We start from the raw sequence: 15,086 nt of genomic DNA on the forward strand, positions 1-15,086 counted from the left end.
GTGAGATTTACTGCACAGCTACATTTATACTCAAGATTTCGATTGGTGTGTGAATTTCTAAAATTACTTTCTTCTGAGTGGAACTTGCTATATCCCTTTGAGTGCCTCTCTCACCTCTATCAATCAAAAGTTGTGTCCAATACATGTGTCTTGTAATTGACCAGAGGCGCCAACGAATGACCTCGTGAAATTGTTCTGCCACATGGTATACTAGAGTTAGAGCCACAGAATGCAAGGAATTACCAGCAGGCTTTTAGTCAGCTGAAGTTGCTTTGGAGAAAAATTAGGTGATTATCTCCCATGTTTGGAAAATTTCCTGTGACTTGTCCCATTATCCATGTTAGGCAGATCAGTTGACTGTAAAGCAGATGGTCTAACAAGTAGGTCAGGTTGGATGTGTTTTTACCTAGCTTAGTCATGCATCACATGATGTCACTGACATGCTTCTTACAAAGCAGCGGTTACCAAGTAATCACCAGGCCTTCAATAAACTGGAGCAAACAGAATGATGGTTTGTTTTTAGCCCTCTTGAAGAAGGTTATTTTGATTACAATTGCCCTTGTCAAGGCATTCCCTGATTTAGGCCAAGGCCAAAGGCTTACAATATAGCTAGCCTTCACCTCACCTGACTCCCTGCTATGGTACTTGTCCTCAAGTCACCGCTGTAGCTGCAGCCGAGCAGCAGTGTGTGCAGGTAACACTGTTTAGCTTGAGATACAAGGTGGGAAATAACATGGGGATTCTCTCTTCTTTTTTTTTTGGTTTCAGAAAGTTTTAAGCAGTTTGTACATTGATGAATAATTATATATTTGGTACAAGGAGTTCTTTACTGAACCTTGCATCATGTAAAACCAGAGTTCTGACAGGGCCTGTCTCCTTTTCTTTAGTGTTAGCATACTTGAATAGCTGGGTTTGGCCTCTTGGGCTTACAAACTCAGTGTGATGAGCAGATCAAATAAGATTTATTTCCCATGGTAAAAAGTGTAGTGACAGGCTCTAAATTGACTTGAATTTCATTTTTTTCAATATATGGTCCAGATATTGAAGGTGTATTTCCTTCCAAATTTTCCATTAGTCATATAATGTGATGTCACATGTATGTTGCCATGTGAGTGCCATGTTGTCTCTGTTCACCTAAATGGGTCAAGGTCACTACAGTGCATAGTCACCCCCCTGAATAAATAAAAAGAAGGGAGGGCACAGCAGGTCATGGACCTCCAGTGTGGCCAAAGTACATATATGTGCACACAGGCCTTTCCCGATTCCAGAGTAAGTGGAAATCAATGCTAAGCTGTTCACAGATTAGATGTATGGTCAGGTCAATGAAGGGCAATTTGCTTGGAAAGTGGGTCATCAGATTATCAAAGGTTGGTTAAATCTAATTTTCTCTTTGTCTAATATTGTAGTTGTAACTGCTTAATGCTAATATTCATCATGGTCAGAGAAATAGGAGCACTGCAATGTCTTTTGATTAGACAACAGTACTCGATCCAAATTTGATTGCACCTGTGAAAATTGGGGTGAAGTAAGTTCAATACAGGACCTTATTGGTAACTTACACTATGATGTGACCTCAATGAGAAGTGGTAAATAAGCCATCAAGGTTGAATATACCGGTAGCTGCAATGTGTGTGCTGTGAAGCACAGAGTGATGCTAACACAGTGTTGTTGCTGTCTCCCTCTGCAGTGATCCATGCTGGGCAGTCTACCAGCAAGTACTACCGCTTCATGGGTAAGCTGGGTGACTGGATCTGGATGCAGACCAGAGCCACCATTATCTACAACACAGGCGGGGATGCACAGTACGTGGTGTGCATGAATTATGTGGTGAGTGAGAACGAAGCGAGGCGAGCCACGGTGGAGGAACAGAAGAGTCTGGAGAAGTCTGGCCACCCCACAGGCTGTACCTGCGGGGAGGCCATGTCCCCCGTCCCGCTCTCCCCACAGAGCTCCATCAACTCCCCAACACCATCCATCCCACACTCCCCAGGTTCTGCCACCCACTCTCCTGGCAGCATGATCAGCATGAGTCCTGGCAGTTCTAACCTTTCCTACTCACCAGGACCATTCTCTGTGCCACCAAGCCAGCCCCCATCCACACCCTGTCTGCCCAGCCCAAGCAGCTCTATGGCTGCCTCTCCGGGTAGTGCTCCCTCCCCGTCTGCCACCTGTTATAACACAAAGACTGTGCCCGCTGTTCCACCAGTTAGCCCAGAAAGTAGTGTACAGTTCAGTCCTGGGTTTGCACAAAAGTCTGAGTCACAGAACAACATGGCTACAGTCTCCTCCCCCACCGCTTCAGTCGACTCTCCGCAGTCTGTGTCCTCCTCCACCTCTGCTGACTCCCCCAGCAGCATGAACAATGCCTCGTCATTTCAGTGTGATGAGTCCATGGATGTGGACAGTGCTCCAGACTCCACCCAGGCAGACCTGGGAGGGTTCAACAATAGCCAGCCCATCTGGAGAAATGACCTTGGCAACAGTACAAACATGCAGAGGGAGGCAGACTTGCCAGGCTATGGGATGCAGGCTCCTAAGGTTGAAGCTGATCTGCAGGGCAGTTTTCAGTGTGGGCAACAGAACTCCATGGGGGTCCAGAATGGTCAGTTTGGGAACACAAATGGACGGGGGCTGGAGGGAAGCGAGTTCTTCCCAGAAGACGACGTAGACATGATATTTGAGGACTTGTTGGACATTGCTCAGTCTGAGTCACAAGGTGATGAGAAAATGGCCGCCAACATAAACTCACCTAACGAGCCATGCCAGCAGCCCCCAACAAACACACCAACAGACCAGATCCTGAACATGCTCCAGTCAGCTGCATCACAGGCCTTTGCCTCTGGGCACGGGTCAAGCCCAGTCGTCATCCAGAATGTCTTCTTGTCATCAGGTGTACAGGCTCCAAACATGCCACACATAGCAGGAGCTGCCACCATGGTCAACCAGCTGGTGTCAGGTCTGACTGCCACGGCTATGAAAGGCAGAACAAGTTACCCCACCATCACTGACGTGCCAGACTCTAACAGCACCCTGCAACAACAGGTCAAACAGGAAGTCCCACAGGGCATGACAGAGCTGGAATATATGGTCAAATTGGCAGAGCTGGAGCAGCAACAGGCCTTCAACAAAGTGCCTACAAGTGCACAGAATGCATCACCAGCTATCAGCAGTGGTGTGAATGTCTCCTCCATACCCAACATCCCCAACTCTGTTTCTGCCACTGTGCCAGAATTCCCCAGGGTGTCGGGAGTACAGATGCTGACACCAGACATGGGCAATGTTATCAGCACCATGGCCAACACCCACGGCAGCACCCTGACACACAGAAACATCACCGCTGATCAGCACACTCCAACCAGTATGGTGAACAACTTCAGTAGCATGTCTGGCATCCAGCAACCAAGACTGAACTCCAGTAGTCCAGCTGTTGATAAGGCATCCACTCAACAGTCCTGGAGCCCTGCTGTAAATGTGTGCAACATGCCCACCAGCGGTCATCAGCCTCTTATCGTTAACCAACACCAAAACAATGTCTCAGAAGTGTTGAAGAATGGCTGCAGTGGTATCAGTACATGGGCTAGTGGACATCCAGTCACCATAACTTCTACCATGTCGGCACCCTTAACAACTTCTCAGTCACCTAGAGTTGCCAGCCAGGTCTACCCGTTCTGTGACAGAAGCAGTCCCATGCCAGCTGCTCATGTCCCCCCTGTGCAGCAGCCCTGCAGACCAGCCATGGCAGCAGACAATGTTGCAGTACATTCTCAGTCGCCAGGGTCTGACCAGCTGACGAGTAACAACACCAACGGGCACATCAGCGAGTCTCTCAAGAGGAAGCATGCCAAGCACCCCCTCCTCACCAGCCTGCTGACTGGCAAGAGGAGAACCCTGGATGAGTATCGTGGGGCTCAAGAGAACTTGGAGAAGATGCTTGCTGACCCTGAGAAGACAAGGCTCCTTGGTCCTGGGAGAACCCAGCTGCTGTCTCAGCTGATCCACAGTAGTAAGAATGGCCAGCAGCTGGCACACAAAGACGGGCAGTCCTCCCCACCCCAGGGGCAGTGTGCAGGGCAACAGGGCAAGCCAGATTCTTCTGTCACCGAGAAAATGTCTAGGCTGGAGATTGTGGAAGCCAGAAAGCAGTCCAAAGCAGCCAAGGCCCAGTTGCTGACAAGCATGCTTCTCTCTGAGGACACCCCACCCAACTCCCCTGCAGCTCCTGGGCAGACCATGGAGACTGGGGGGAAGTTCCATGATGAACCTGTGGATCTGACGGACACCATAGATCTGGACCCACTGTCTCCCTTTACACAGGAGATCACCGACATGGCAGCATGCCTGTTGGAAGAGTATGATGGTAACCAGGAGCCTACCGTCAACACCAGCACTGACTCCAACTTCCTGCCAGGAATGCTCAGTGCCACTGACAGTATCGATCAAACCATGTTGTACATAGACACTGCCAAGCAGCAGCCATTGGAGGAAGTGGTCCCTGGTCAGAGGAAGAACTTTGAGTCTGAGTTAGATCATGCCCAGAGATTAGCAGAGGAGTCTCAGCTCAAGAATCTCCTGAAGCAGTCATTCCACCAGGCCTTCCTGGACATGGAGACAACTCATGCATGAAGTCAGTGATGTATGATTGTATATACTGTGCAGCTACTAGTGGGCTTTGATGTGTCAGCACACCACATGAACACTACTGCACCATCCTTTTGTACTGCAGAAACTTTTTGTACCAGTTGTACAGTGATCTTGAGCTTAGCGTCAGATCGTCTTTGTCATCTGCATGTTCTGTTATCATCCATCAATGTCATCAAGTTATTAGGGACACCTGTACTCTCACCAGTGTGAAGAAAAAAAATTCAATTGGCAAAGAAAGCTGCATGTAGGGAATGGTGATTGATGCAGTGAAGCTCACGATCGGAAAATGTTGCAGGAGTAGGCACAAAGTGCCTACAGAATTGTGGAAGTAAAAAAACAAAAGTTTAATGTTTGTATGATTGAAGTCAGCACAGAAGAGTACAAAGTACTGGAGAAATGCGTGCTGGAAGTTTTCTATGAAGCATGCTATGTAAAGTGTTGTCATTGTGTATGAACCGATGTATAAAGTTAAAGTACCAGTCCAGTCCTATGCTGAATCGCAGATATAGGTGGCCCGTCAAAACTTGGATTTTGGCATGTACAAATTTTGAAAGTGTGGTCCCCTTTTTGATAAGAAGATTCAAAGTGAGATGTTGGTTAGTAGAACTCATTCCGTGCAGCATCCCCTTAGATTCATACATTTACTCCAGACCTGGCCAAAATGTGATTCTTCTTCACTGTATTGTTATTAGTTCCATAGATTAATCAGTAGAAATGAAATTGATTACTTCTTTGTGACTTTAACACACATGATCATAAAAGTAAAATGTCAGACATCCTCATACTTCTCCTTAACATGTATGTTTTGAGACCATTTTGATCCCCTGAGCAGTTCATCAAAAGAGATTTCCACACTCCACAGTTCTGGGGAAGGGCAGTTGTTTGTTGACGCTAACAATGTTTCCCTTGTCCCAGCAGTACATGTACACCGTGGTCATGGTTTGGCAACATGGTAGATGGTATCAGACATAACCATCCCAGGTTTAGTGTTCAATACTAACTAAGCCTAACCCCAGACTAATGTCACAAGATCGTTGTTCAATGTAGACAAGTGTTTGTCAACACTTAATGGGGAAATAACTACTGTAACAGCTCTTTAGATGTTTGTGGACTTGAACAGTGATAGATTTCTTACCATGTCTTTTCTACTTGTGGTCAACATGCATTATTTTGATCTACAATGTACCTTGAGTCTGAATTGGGACAGATGTTTTGTAGTCTTGTACATACTGTTAACCTTTATTTTAGACATAGTGGTGTATATTTTCCTGTCATACAAGACAAGCTAACTTGGGATGTGGTTGGGGGCCAGGGTAGCTATAATGATTGTACTTAAATGTGATAATGTTGTGAGAAGTAGGAGTAAACTGTGAAAGTGGCTTTCATAGAGATAACAGTAAGAGTAGGGCTAAGATGTGTTTGCTTTTTAAAAGCTTGTACATTGCATTTGGTTTGATGCTTTAATGATTGTGATAAATGACACCCATAAATTTGTTCAAGTGAGACACAGTGTAGCAATGTGCTTTTCCCACTGTCATCACATCAGATTTTGTACTGGTAGGGGAGGAAATCCTGATTCATGGCAATTATGCTCAACAAAAAGCATCTTTATTCTTCTTAATCATGGCAACAAAATTGACATTGAAAGAAAGCTGGAAGCTGGAATTTATGCATGACTCATGTTCCCACTTTTACACACTTTTTTTTTTGCTTATTTACAATAGCAATCTCAACAAGCACTGTAAAATGATGCTTGTCCCGTTAGGTTGTTGTTGTTATCATGCACAAGTGCAGTTTGTTTGGACAGCAGAAAAAGTCACAACTTTTCATTTTGTCTAGACAGCCTACACAGAATGTAGCAGTCATGAGCCTGGCTCTATCCACAGACATGTGGACAGTTTCCTTTGTGTACTGGATGTTTTCTTGGCTCGATAAGTTCTCATAAGAAATGCCAAAGACTATAAAATAATGCAACCATTGCAGCTTGATGAAGTTCAGGCTATTTCTGTGATGATGTTCTATCAGATTGAAGGGTGAAGAACAAGCAATGTGAAAATAGTTGTATGCACGTGTATTATGTGATGATGGTACATAACCAGTCTTAATTGACAGACAAATGGCATGTATTTGTTCAGGCCATACCAATCCATTTACTTGTGTCAGACTCTGTCGTTGGATGATAGAGAAATGGAAAAGATTTCTGACAGACTAGTACATGTAATTACCATGTTATAAAATAACAAAAGAGGAGAGTTTACATGACTTGTTAAATCTCATGTAGTACAACTCCAAAGAAAGAAAGACAATAACTTTTCTGCTTTTTGTGTGGATTTTAAAAAGTTTTAGCAAGAAAGCTGAGAAAATAGCAAGTAGAATGGTCTGGCCTTGACAACTACATTGCACATGTACAACATGTATGATGGATTTCAATAGAATATGCCTTTGAAAGGCATGCCTGTTTTTAGCCAATTAGTGAAGAAGTTTTATGGGGTTATGATACAATGTACCAGGTAACCTTCAATGAAATTTGATGAACTTATTTTGTCTGAGTTATAGTACATGAAAGTTATATGGCGGGATGAAATAATAAGATAGGTTTTATGTTTTATACAAAATAAGTATTTATTGTTGAATAACTGTCAATACCAGACCCCTTAAAACTCCTTCCAGCTCACATTGTACCTTTGATCAGGTGATTTATTTGAAGTTAATTATAGATACCTCAATTTTGACATGAGTGAGAAATATTTTTGTACAGGAATTGAGTAATTTCTGTTGCACCTGGAAAGGTAACGTGTAATTATGTATAATGTATTCCTGCTCTCTCAAGCAGCACACACCCTTCATAATGTCTGAGACAACTGTCCTTTTGTAGCAGATGGTGAATAAAGTGTTGATGGCTTAAAGTCTGTGTCTGTCGTTTCAGGAAACACAGTCCTAGTAAGATTAGGAATTAGAAGTTGTCAACATGCATTAACTTGGGTCTGGCACTCCTTGGAACACATGGGGAAATTGACTTTTTTGTTCACAATTTCAGTTCAATTGTGGGTTGTAATGTTTCTATCTTTTAAACAATTAGTTATACAAGTTGTTCACAGAGGATGCCTACTGCCCATCCATCCCAAGCCTACAGCCCATACCGTTCATTGATTAGGATAGTCTTTTGGGTCATTGATTAAGAAAAACCAAACTGACCACCTGTGAGTGTCCCGGATACTCACTATCTAATCTGTGGCATCTGTACTCAGCCAACTGGAGCAGAACAAGCAGGGCAATGACCCCACACTGGTGTTTCTGCACATGTACTGTGCTGCTGCCATAAAGCTTTCAATGCCAGAGGGCATGAAGCATGAATTTTTAATGCAGAGCATAAGCTGGGTCTTCTTCCGGTCCTTGTGGGCATGTCTATAACAGATGAAATGGGGTGGGAAATCCTGGGCCTTCATTTACCAGTCCCCAGGTGTGCTTCAGCTTTTGGAACCCTCTGCTGTATTCCACACACACATGATCTTGACATGCATGTCTACAGAAAATGGGCCACCCATCAAATACAACTGCAAGTCAGATGCAGGCATCTTCCACTATAAAGAAAGATGGATGAGTGACAATACAAGATCATACAAGATGACTTTATTGGGAGTTGCAGTGTTGTGTAAGTTAAAAATTAATTTACATTGTACAATTACCTGGTAAAAATCATAAAAAACTTAAAAAGGAGATTACATGCAGTTAACAGTTGCTAATTGTCAAATTTATATGCAACACACACAACTGAATTTCTTTCAACTCCTGCTACTTTGCTGTCATCACTGTGTGGTTGCCAGTCCCCTCGGGGAAGGTAAATATAACTTATGTACATTAGAAAGGTAGTGTGACGATCCTGATCTCTGTCTACTCCACACACTGCCCTGCAAAGCTGGGAGAAAGTCACTGCTATCCACAGGCCAGGTGCAAAGGATTATGTTACTTTGGAAATGGCTGATGTTCATAAACACCTACCTTCCAAAAGCTTTCAAAAATAACCTTGACATATACAGATGTTGTTTCATTTTTCTTTGTGTTTTAAATCACAATATCCAAAATACATGTATGCAACGTTTTCCAACCTACAGGTCTGCTTGAAATTCAAATGTGTATAGCTATGGAGTGAATTCAAAAGTGTCAGAATAGATATTTGAATTCAAGTTTTTCTATCAAAAAAAATGTGCCATAAAGCTAATGGTCTGTAACCTTGATTCCCTGTAAGTGATGTATGAACATATTTTGCTGATGGATACATGGTAGATTCGGTTAGTCAAAAGGAACAAGTAAACAAGCTCACTGACCAAAATCATCAAAGCACTTTAGATCCTTTTTGTAACAGGCAACAAAGCAAGGATACCATGTGTATTCAACAGTCATCATTAACGAAGGACTACCAAGAGTATGCAACATGTACCCATGGCTTTTCACTTTGATGCATTGAGGGAACATTGTATCAATACAAAGCATATTTGGCTGCTGGTAAAACATGATATTACTACATCCAGCTGCATTCATTTCAGTGGCTCATTAGCTAGCTAATCATCAACCAAAGAGGCATTCATATTTCTTTATCAGTCTGGATCAAAAGAAGCAAAAAAAAAAAATACTGGTCAATGCATTTTTCATGTTCCAAAATGGTATGCAATCAGCAAACCAGCAGCCCATAAGGACACCATCTAAGTATACCTACATGTGTATTTGTTACCTCATGATCCTTGTGTAACATACATGGTCCTAACCATAAAACTTTTCCAAGTTGATTATGGTTTTTATTCAAAATATTAACATGAATATTTAAACTTGATACATGCAGGAAAGAGGTCTGAGGGGAAAATTCCTGAATAATGTTACCAGCACAAAGAAGCCTTCCAGCAATTTGACAAACCTCATAGTATTTAAAATAAAGAAAAGTATCACATTGCAAGTTGCAGCTGCTTCTTTTTGAATGTCCAATTTGGATCTAACCTTGGCCTACTTAGATACAGCCTTGTTTGCTTTTTTTCTCTCATTGCCTACCGCAGCATCTTTTGATGAAGGGATTAACAGCCTTCCCGCAACAGCGTCCAAGTCATTTGTCGTAATTTGCTCCCCATTGCCAGTGTCCAATTTTCAATTGCGTTTGACCTTCGAATGGGTAACTTTTAAGTCGTTGCTGCATTTTATTGCAAGCCTCCTTTAAATGGACTACATGGTGTGTCAGGGGGGATTTAGATGACTGATTGTATCTGAAATAAAATGGAGAAAGTTACCCAAAGGGTAATGCTACATGAATCTTGTGTAGAGGCCGAATACACTGTAATCAGCTGCCAGACACAGCTGATAAAGGAAACGACTTGTGTAGACTTGTGTGATCACTTTAATGATAGCTCACATTTTTACAATCAACAGTCTGGGGTTAGTCCATCAAGTGACCACGACCCCTGTAAGTACTTAACAAGTGGATAGGATGGAGAGCTGTACCAGGACTTAACAGGTGGGAAACACTAAAGGTTACTGGTTCAGGAATAATTTCATGACAGCCCTCATATACATGTCATATTTTTATATACTTAATAACTGCGTAGTTATAGTCTTGTGTAATTAGACACCTACACATGCAGATTGCAGTTCATGTAGTGGTAGCTCACCTGTGTACAGCATATTGTACTTCAAGACATCTTGATCCTACAGAATTCCAAAATGTTAATCAAAGGCAACTTAAATCTTTTTCTACTAACTAGCTGCTGATAAACATGAACTTATAATCCTGTGGAGCAGCTTCTGCTGACCATGACAAACCAGTAAAGACCACTGCTGACGCCTGGTCATGTTTCCCCCCTTCTCTTTGGTTAGCAGTTGTTCTGTTTCCTGTAAACTGTTTCTGTATTTTCCCATGCAGCACCTGGCAGCTGCAGCGAGCAGACTCCTCCAGGCTTGTGGCAGGTCTGACAGCTTCTCTGTGGGAGACAAAGGAGGCAGTGGTTGAACAGAATAGGATTACTACAACCACATCATCTGTAACTTTTATAGCCTCACAAAGCTTTCTGACATACATGTATTTGAAAATTAAGACTTGTGTACAAGGGTCTGATAATTGTCCTTTGTGCTTTTTTGTCAAAATGACTTTGTAATATAAGCAAATTCATATTTTACTCTTAGACAACTTTTCCATTGATTAGGTGAGTTTACATTGTCATTGATTGTAATTTCATCAACTCCTTCCAAAGGATTGTAACAGATTAGGTTTGACCAATATTAACTATAACCCCACATTGACTGACCTGTAGTTTTCATTGATTACATATTGTTCACAAAGCTTGTGGATTGTGAATTTGCTACAGCCTACCATAGGAAAGTGACCTTTCATCCTCCTCTTCACTGTCACAGTCACTCCATCCTTCCTTCTCTTGATGTTCCCTGAACTCTCCCTCAGTCATACCCAGAACCTGTCATCACAAGTAAACCTTGGTTACACACAGTTACAACAGTACTCACAAGCAAATGTTAAGACAAACAGATCAATGGTGGCAGTACTGCTTTAATGATCTTTCAATTATATATTGGTATTTTATCCACAAATCATGCATGTATTCTGATGTCTTAATCTATGGCATGCTAAGTTAAAAGCAGAAGCATATAATATTCTGTATTTTGGTATGGCATTGACCCTGCATAAATGACATTTTTTTCTTCATAAACTATTACTGAGTAGTATCAAAATTCAGAATAAAGCTTACATTGCTACATAGTACAGATCCTTCCTAGTCTGTCCTAAGTGTTAAAGCCTACCTTTAAGGACTCATAGACTTCCTCATCAGTCAGGATTCCTTCCATCCCTGCAATAAAGGATCCAGTCTTGCTCACCACCCCCTGGGAAGGGCAGAAGTGAAACTAGTTAATATGTTCTCGCAGGGTGTGCCTGCAGGCTGATTGTTCCTGGAACCCAGGAGGGACACCTGTATGTCATGTAGGTGATGTAATAGCCTCACTTTCATTTCATTTTATTTTTATTTACCCAGGGTAAACATGTCGCCGCAAGGGCGTTTTTCAATGTTCCCTGCGGACATATACATTTACAAAATATACTTATTAGCTTAAAATAACAAACAGGAAAACAAAGGTACAATTAACTAATTGCAAAAATAACATATTGGTAAAGTGCTTCAAAATCATACGGTAAACTAATAACTTATATGAAACAAGCGAATAAAATGCAACAAATGAAATAAATAAAGAAGGTAATGGAAATTTGCATATCAATGTTACAAAACAAAAGTAACGGTTACTATGTTGCGAGAACATTCTGGTTATACAAACGCTTAAACGAGGCGACGGAAGCTGCTGTTTTCAATGTAGATGGGAGAGCGTTCCAAAGAGCTGCACCAGTACTGGACAAGGATTTCTTTTTGTATTGTAGATGAGCCTTAGGCAGTTGTAGTCCCCCCTGTGCTCTTAAGCGTGTATTGTATGAGTGAACTTCCCTGAGCTGTGTGAAGAGATCCGAGATGTGAGGAGGGGACAAGCCATTCAGAGCCTTGAATACAAGCACTGCTTTGTTCCTCTTGTGTAATTCAATCACAGGTGTCTAACCTAGATTGTGCAGTATAGTGTCGATAGGTGTGTAGCGATTGCACCCCAGGATCACCCTTCCTGCCCTGTTCTGTAGTTTCTGAAGTTTGTCTATACATTCCTTGCTACCTTGATCCCAGACAGTACTGCAGTATTGTAAGTGGGGAAGGAACAGTGATGTGTATATTGTCAGCAAGGCTTCTGTGTTAATAAATGGTTTCAAAGACTTCATGATGCCAATTGTCTGAGACCTCACATCCTGCTTCCATCAATTATTAGACTAAAGACCATGTTAATTTTATATCTTCTACGAGCATCAGAAGGTATTAGAGGACTTTATATGACTTTTTGTTTATTATAAAAAGAACTTATAAAATTATATCATAGGTGACTAAATTCACATGGGAACACGAGTAGAGAGTGTCTCCCATAAAAAGTGGCATTACAGAGTTTTCTTGCTAATGGCAACCCAGCTGAGTTTACCAGCAAGTATCTAGTGTGTATCTGTTGGCTTTCAAGTTAAAGCCATACAAATGGATCCAGATAACACCAGTAAGCCAGCCTTCCTATGTCCCTTCTTGCTTTTAGCTGATTTATCAATGGCTTAAGTAGGACAGGTCACCAGGGGGATTTAGATAACTTGGTAATTATCTAATGTTGTCCTGTTGTCCTAGTGGTTGCCTTAATAACAACTGTGTTTCAACACCATGAAGTTACTCTGTCCATTCCTATCAACGGTGTAAATCAAGGTTCAGTACCACAGATCTCAATTCTTCTATCTGGAAAATCATACAGATACTGTATTTGTGTTTCCAAACTTTTTCAGATTGTTGGCTATACAGCCATAAATTAGAGTTGCGTAACACATGTTATATATGCAAGGTATGAAAGTCCATTCTCTTGGTCTTCTGATCTTGTACTTTTAGGCATCAGATAATGTTGAAATATGGATCCTGCTTCAGGACCATAGTGACCTAAATGTCCTGTGTCAGACATCTAATCCCTCCTGGCAATGTAACAGATTACAGCAGTTGGGATGAGAAAGTCGTTCCCTGATAGGAAGGTGATATGTTTGTGTAAGTGTCGCCCCCTGTCAGCTGTGCCTCCTATTAAATCAAGCACATTAGGTGAGAGTCAACCTCACCTGAAAGTCAATAGCCATTCAGGCTTACAAGCAATTTGCAGAAAGCTGGTCCCAGGATGGCAGTAAGGTTTGACACTGTCTGCATAACCCTGCCCCTGATGGCACATGAAGAGGAATCTAGGTCACCCAGAAACAGCAGCAAGAAGCTGAATCATGGCTGAAGCCAGCACTCAGCTGACCTATTGGGTCCTTCCCTAATACCCGGTATATAAACTGTCAAAACCTTTATGGCCAGATATCGTTGGACACTGTTTATAATCCATTCTTACAAACATTTTGAATTACAGAGCCATTTCCTGCATAAGTAATCCAGCACTGCATTATAGCAACTTCATTATCCGACTTCACATTAATCACTCTCCCTGTTGCTGTTACAATTAGTATTCCATTGTTATCATTGATTAGTAGTTTGCTCCTGGTCCATGGTTACATTGTAAGAGCTTTGGAGATCATCTTTAACTGCAGTAATATCTGACAGCCTTCAAATATGCATGGTTCATCAGACAGAATAATCTAGACCCGGATGAGCCGTGCAAAAGTTTGCCCAGGTGAACAGACCCTCTGGACAGTGGACAATAAATCCAATAGCTAAGGGGCAGAACAGATATGTAAAAGGGAAAAAGTTAGTGCACAATTTTAGTTGGAGGCCCTTAATTGAAGGATTGTCCAGCAATGTTTGAAGGGACCATTCTGAGAAGCCCTGCTTCTCCCTGAAGAAATTTATTCTTAGGTTTGAACACACACTTTGATCCAAGTTACCTTCAGCGCTAAGAACATTAACTCTGGTCCTGCAGTAACCTTGGCCCAGCTGCAGTGACTTCACAATTAATTCATTACACACCAGGTACTGTACATCACAGTGCATGCAGATGTCACACTTCAGCCACGGACAGGGACACAGCGTGGCATTGCTGTTTCTTTACATACATTACTTGACTTAGTAACATTTAAAATGTTCATGCGACATTTACCATCAAACATGATAACTTAAAAAGATTGTTTTTCAGTTCTCTTGAAAAAGTTTTAGTTTTTCATATTTGAATCTATAACATTTCTCATGAGTCAAAGTTAATTTACAAAAGTTTGGAATACACTAGCTGGTGGAAATCAGTATCTGCAAAAGAATGTACAGTCTTCTGCCAATCAACATGAGCTGATTAATCGAGCATATCTGTATTTTTGCTGTAAGTGATCAACAAAGGAAATATTAGAATACCAGGAATTTTTTTAATGTTTGGATCTGATTAATTATTACATGAATTTCATATTATTATTTATGAAATGTTATTTGTCTGGACCTTCCTTCAAAACAGGTCATACTCCCCTGGTAGAATGAAATGGAAACTTCAGTGTGATGCAGTGCCTTTATCCTTAATCAGTGCCAGTGTAATGTCTGCACCATACCCAGGGACAGTGACATTACAGTCACACCAAGGTGGTCCAGCTGACAAAATAGATTGTGCCACAAACTGGGCCATATTTCGATGTTCTTTGTTCAAGCTTTAGCTCCTGTAGTTGAGAAAAGTAAGCCCATGGCTGAGATTAGCTGACTTTTACTTTCTATAGGGAAGTGATTGATGATGTCAAAGTTGATGTCCATGCCGTGTTAGTGTCATTTCTCTTGAAGTTTGTAACTGTTAAATACTCTGCAACACACTGCAAGGTCATGTGTAATTGGGAGAATCTATTGCCTGATAAAAGCAGAAGAATCAACTCTACTCAGATCCTT

General features: G+C 41.8%; 2 protein-coding genes across 3 annotated transcripts in view; one reads left to right on the forward strand and one right to left on the reverse strand.

Moving 5' to 3' along the window:
• LOC109471081 (circadian locomoter output cycles protein kaput-like) overlaps nt 1-7,547 on the forward strand; it is a 45,229-nt gene extending 37,682 nt beyond the window's left edge. For both annotated transcript variants that reach the window (XM_019770277.1, XM_019770276.1), the window contains one exon: nt 1,688-7,547. In XM_019770277.1, coding sequence (XP_019625836.1) covers nt 1,688-4,623 — 2,936 coding nt within the window. In that variant the 3' untranslated portion in view covers nt 4,624-7,547. The remainder of the gene's footprint in view (nt 1-1,687) is intronic.
• Nucleotides 7,548-8,831: 1,284 nt separating this feature from the next.
• The window catches only part of LOC109471082 (N-lysine methyltransferase SETD6-like), a 22,975-nt gene continuing 16,720 nt past the window's right edge, over nt 8,832-15,086 (reverse strand). Inside the window, exons 9-11 of the mRNA XM_019770278.1 lie at nt 11,434-11,514; nt 10,991-11,090; nt 8,832-10,601 (exon numbers count right to left, since the gene is read on the reverse strand). Coding sequence (XP_019625837.1) covers nt 10,378-10,601; nt 10,991-11,090; nt 11,434-11,514 — 405 coding nt within the window. The 3' untranslated portion in view covers nt 8,832-10,377. The remainder of the gene's footprint in view (nt 10,602-10,990; nt 11,091-11,433; nt 11,515-15,086) is intronic.

The sequence above is a fragment of the Branchiostoma belcheri genome, unplaced genomic scaffold, assembly GCF_001625305.1.
Source record: "Branchiostoma belcheri isolate BF01 breed outbred unplaced genomic scaffold, Haploidv18h27 scaffold24, whole genome shotgun sequence".
NCBI lineage: Eukaryota > Metazoa > Chordata > Leptocardii > Amphioxiformes > Branchiostomatidae > Branchiostoma > Branchiostoma belcheri.